The sequence below is a fragment of the Brassica napus genome, chromosome C6 (genome assembly GCF_020379485.1).
Source record: "Brassica napus cultivar Da-Ae chromosome C6, Da-Ae, whole genome shotgun sequence".
Lineage (NCBI taxonomy): Eukaryota > Viridiplantae > Streptophyta > Magnoliopsida > Brassicales > Brassicaceae > Brassica > Brassica napus.
In genome coordinates this window covers 21,756,761-21,761,281 of record NC_063449.1, presented here as the reverse complement: position 1 = coordinate 21,761,281, position 4,521 = coordinate 21,756,761, and the positions used below count along the sequence as shown (strand labels likewise).

General features: G+C 44.6%; 1 protein-coding gene across 1 annotated transcript; it reads left to right on the top strand.

Annotated features, from left to right (window-relative positions):
* Positions 1 to 489: 489 nt before the first annotated feature.
* LOC111207285 lies at positions 490 to 3,920 on the top strand. Its single transcript, XM_048760621.1, has 6 exons — positions 490 to 1,329; positions 1,584 to 1,907; positions 2,048 to 2,332; positions 2,544 to 2,881; positions 2,951 to 3,044; positions 3,213 to 3,920. Exons 1-6 carry the CDS (start codon positions 490 to 492, stop codon positions 3,918 to 3,920), a joined length of 2,589 nt encoding a protein of 862 aa, XP_048616578.1.
* The last annotated feature ends 601 nt before the right edge of the window (positions 3,921 to 4,521 follow it).

Genomic DNA, 4,521 nt, shown 5'->3' with positions numbered 1-4,521 from the left:
TAGCGCCGCCGATTCCTCTAAACCCTAGCGCCGCCGCTTCCACTATTTCCGAACAAACCGTCGCCCTCGCCACCGTGGTCACCAACGTTCTAAACACTAGCGCCGCCGCTTCTTCTAAACCCTAGCGCCGCCGCTTCTTCTCTGTAAACCTTAGCGCCGTTTCTCTGTAAACCCTAACGCCGCTAAGTCATCAATCTCGAGGAAAAGATGAACATAAAACGTTGTCTCTATCAATTTACTCATTCTCACCGTTTCACGTTTATTTTTTCAGATCTATAACCGCAATGACGAGTACTCCAACTCCTTCTGCGACTGGAAGACTTGTAAGTAATTTAAGTCGTCTGGAAAGTCTTCCAACTGGACGACTTAGTAGATGACTTAAATATAAGTCGTCCATTTGGAAGACTTTCCAGACGACTTAATTATAAGTCGTCTACTAAGTCGTCTGGACTTATATTGTTGTCTTTGATTATTTTGCAGACAAAAAGGATGGATATTCCAGAACTCCCCCGTAGGTTATACACATCAGGGGAAGAACCAGAAGCCCACAATAGCATTTCGTATCATACGGATAACAGCAAGTTGCATACTGCTCTTAGGAAAGCTCTTACTGATGACGAATTTGAAGAGCTCAAGGAGTCGAGTTTGGGAGTTTTCATCAAGTTCAAGGAGCAGGGATTTGGTTGGGCTTCAAGGCTGGTTCACTACATGCTCAGTTTCAAGCTGGACATTAAGAAGAAGTATGAGATGTGGTCTCTCGTTGGTCCAGAACCTTTGAGGTTTTCACTGTTAGAGTTTGAAAACCTCACTGGTCTAAACTGCGAGTACATCGAGGACCTTGAGACACCAAAATGTGACGTTACCCCAGAGATGGTTTCTTTCTGGGGGATGCTGGGAGTTCATCTGGAAGCTGGGCCAACTACTGATCAGATAATAGCAGCACTGCAGAGATGCGGGGATTGGTCCAGGGAAGATCGCAAGCGGCTCGCGTACCTCTCCATCTTCACTGGATTCATTGAAGGGAGAAAGTTTTCAACCGCTACACGATCTACTCTGGCAAGGCTAGTGATGGATTTAGAACGGTTTGAGAATTATCCATGGGGGAGAGTCGCATTTAAGGTGCTGATGGACTCTTTGTGGAACAAAGAAATTGCTGGCTGTTACACCGTGGATGGGTTTATACAAGTTCTTCAGGTCTGGACGTACACAGCTATGCCGGAATTGGGTGCTAGTATTGGTGGTCCCAGAGCAGACAGTCCGTCTCCACCGATACTGGCTTACGAGGGCAGCAGAGGCCGCAGATCAATGAAAGCTGCTATCTTGAGTCAGGTATTTACTTCAATCCAAAAGACTGCGCAGACGACTTATTATAAGTCGTCTGGAAGGTCGTCCAGCTGGACGACTTATCGGACGACTTAATTAAGTCGTCTGGAAAGTCTTCCATCTGGACGACTTATTAGACGACTTATTATAAGTCGTCTGGAAGGTCTTCCAGCTGGACGACTTAGTAGACGACTTATAATTAAGTCGTCTATTTAGTATTTTTTTTCAAATATCTAACTCGATTCTTCTATTTACTGCAGACCCGCGTGATCAACTTTGTTGAGAAGGACATTAGTGAAATGTGGCCAAAATGGGACTCTGAGGTTGAGGACCTGCCCGCGGAGAACATCATTAAAGTCATGTATGAGCGGAGACCGTGGAAGTGGACCATGGATTGCTGGGAAGTCACTGGTACTAAGGTCAATACAAAACCTAAGGTTGTGACTCCATCAAAGAAGGCCAAAGAGATGGTTGTGTTGGAGGAGGAGGAGGAGGAGGAGGAAGACAATCCAAGACCTCGGAAGAAAGCTCGTAAAGAGGCTCCTAAAGTGGCTAGTGAAGAGGCTAGAGAAGAGGCTGGAGGGGTGACCAGAGAGGAGTTGGAAATTATGTTCAAGGGCGTAGCTGACTGCATGAAAAAGGGTTTAATAAGTGCATGAGGGAGTTTAGGAAGTTGTCCGATAGATTGGAAGCTGTGGAGAAGAAGGTTGGTGTCACCAATCAGGCTACCCCTCAAGATAAACAGCCTACCCCTCTTGCCAAAGAAACCGGGGGTAGAAACAAACAGGCTACCCCTCAAGATAAACAACCTACCCCTCTTGCCAAAGAAACCGGGGGTAGAAACAAACAGGCTACCCCTCATGCCAATGAAACCGTGGTTAGTAACCAGCCTCCTCCTCATCAAACCAAACAGCAGCCTCCTCCTCCTCAAAAGAAACAGCAGCAGCCTCCTCCTCCTCAAAAGAAACAGCCTCCTCCTCAAAAGAAACAGCCTCCTCAAATCAAAGAGGTTAGTATCAAATCCAGGGTTAACTAGTTGTCCAGACGACTGTAAAAGTTGTCTGGACGACTAGTTGACCCTGGACGACTTAAACGTAAGTTGTCTGGACGACTAGTTGACCACGGAAGACTTAATTTTAAGTCGTCCAGGTCCAACTAGTCGTCCAGACAACTTTTGTTTAAGTCGTCCAGAGTTAACTTGTGTGCAACTTTTATTGCAGAGATGGTTGCCGGAGGATACAGCAACCGAGGCGAACTCGGTAAATAAGACCTCCAAAGAGATTGTTGCTGTCACTTCCACCGATCACCAACCGAGCCTCGCTTCCACCGATCAACAACCGAGCCTCGCTTCCACCGAGCCAAGCGATCCAGTTTCAGAACCGAGCCTGGTTGTATTGGACAAGCGTGCAAAGAGTAAACGAGCGAAGAAACCTGCTCCCACTGTGAGATCTCCTTATACGGCAGAGAAAAAAAAAGATAAAGTGGCAGCCTATAATCCATTTCCGCCAGTAAACAAAGATCGGTTGAAGGAACTCGCTGATTGGTTGAAAACTGATCCGTAAGTGATTGCTTTACCCATAATAGCTTGATTTAGTCGTCCAAAACTGATTGCTTTTTTTGTTTGCAGTCATTATTTAACTAAGACCGAGGACAAACCACGTACATCACCAACAAGGTGGTACCACTTCCTCCGGACAGCCAGAGGATGGCTGGAAGACTGCGTAAGTCTTCTGCACACGATTTAAGTCGTCTACAAAGTCGTCCAAGTAGACTACTTTCCAGACGACTTAAAGATAAATCGTCTGGAAAGTCGTCTACTTGGACGACCACGTAGACGACTTATATTTAAGTCGTCTGGTAACTTCTAACTTGTTATATTTAATATGCAGCATATAGATGCTTGGATTAATGTGCTAAGGCAGAGGTATCAGGAGAACCCACAAGCTTTCAGGAGCGAGCGAATGTGCTTCCTGGATCACAACTTTTCCCAGTCTTGGAGAGAGCAGTATCACCTCTTCAAAACATCGGAACCTGATCACAAAGGTTTAGGAAGAGTTCTACCTGGTGGGGCGTCGTATTTTTATGACGGATCAATACCTTCATTTTGCCAATCAAACAAGAAGTGGGGGGAGGACATTGATGATATCTATGCGCCAGTGAACTTGGACGACAAGCATTGGGTTGCTATTTGGATATCGATCCCTAAGAGGCACATAGTCGTCTGGGACAGCATACCTTCATCTAGTGTACCAGACGCATGGGATGCGATAATGGAGCCTTTTCTCCAGATGGTCCCTTATCTGCTTGTTGAGTGCGCAGCCACCGACGAAATACGGGTCAAATACGGGTTGGAGCCATACACATATGAGAGACCGCTGAAAGGTGTACCCACGGCCAACAATGGTGATTGTGGCGTGTACACTGTAAAGTACATTGAATGTCATGCTCTCGGTGTCTCCTTTGACCCTAAAGACTTTGCTAGGTGCAACGCAAAGAAAATGAGGGATAATATGGCGGTGGATATATGGAAGGAGCTTGTTGATCAGCATCTAAAAGAAAATGTGGATGGTGATAAGTTCGTGGGCTTGTATGATTAGATTAGTGTTTGTATTTGAACTTGTCTTTGTATTTGAATATATAAGTTGAACTTGTAAATATATAAGTTGTAAATATATAAGTTGTCTGGAAGATTAGTGTTTGTATTTGAACTTGTAAATATATAAGTTGTCTGGAAGAAATAAGTCGTCTGGAAGGTTTTCCAACTGGACGACTTACAAATAAGTCGTCTAGAAGGTTTGGACGACTTATTATAAGTCGTCTGGAAGGTTTTCCAACTGGACGACTTACAAATAAGTCGTCTAGAAGGTTTGGACGACTTATTATAAGTCGTCTGGAAGGTTTTCCAACTGGACGACTTACAAATAAGTCGTCTAGAAGGTTTGGACGACTTGAAGGGATAGTAGAAGGTAGTCTAAAAATAAAATACACTTGAAGGGATAGTAGAAGGTCGTCTAAAAATAAAATACACTGGACGACTTAGTAGAAGGTCGTCTAAAAATAAAATACACTGGACGACTTAGTAGAAGGTCGTCTAAAAATAAAATACACTGGACGACTAAAAATTTAGTCGTCTGGACGGGTAATCAAGACTGGACGACTTAAATTTAGGTCGTCTGGACAACTAGTCAACTGGTTGTG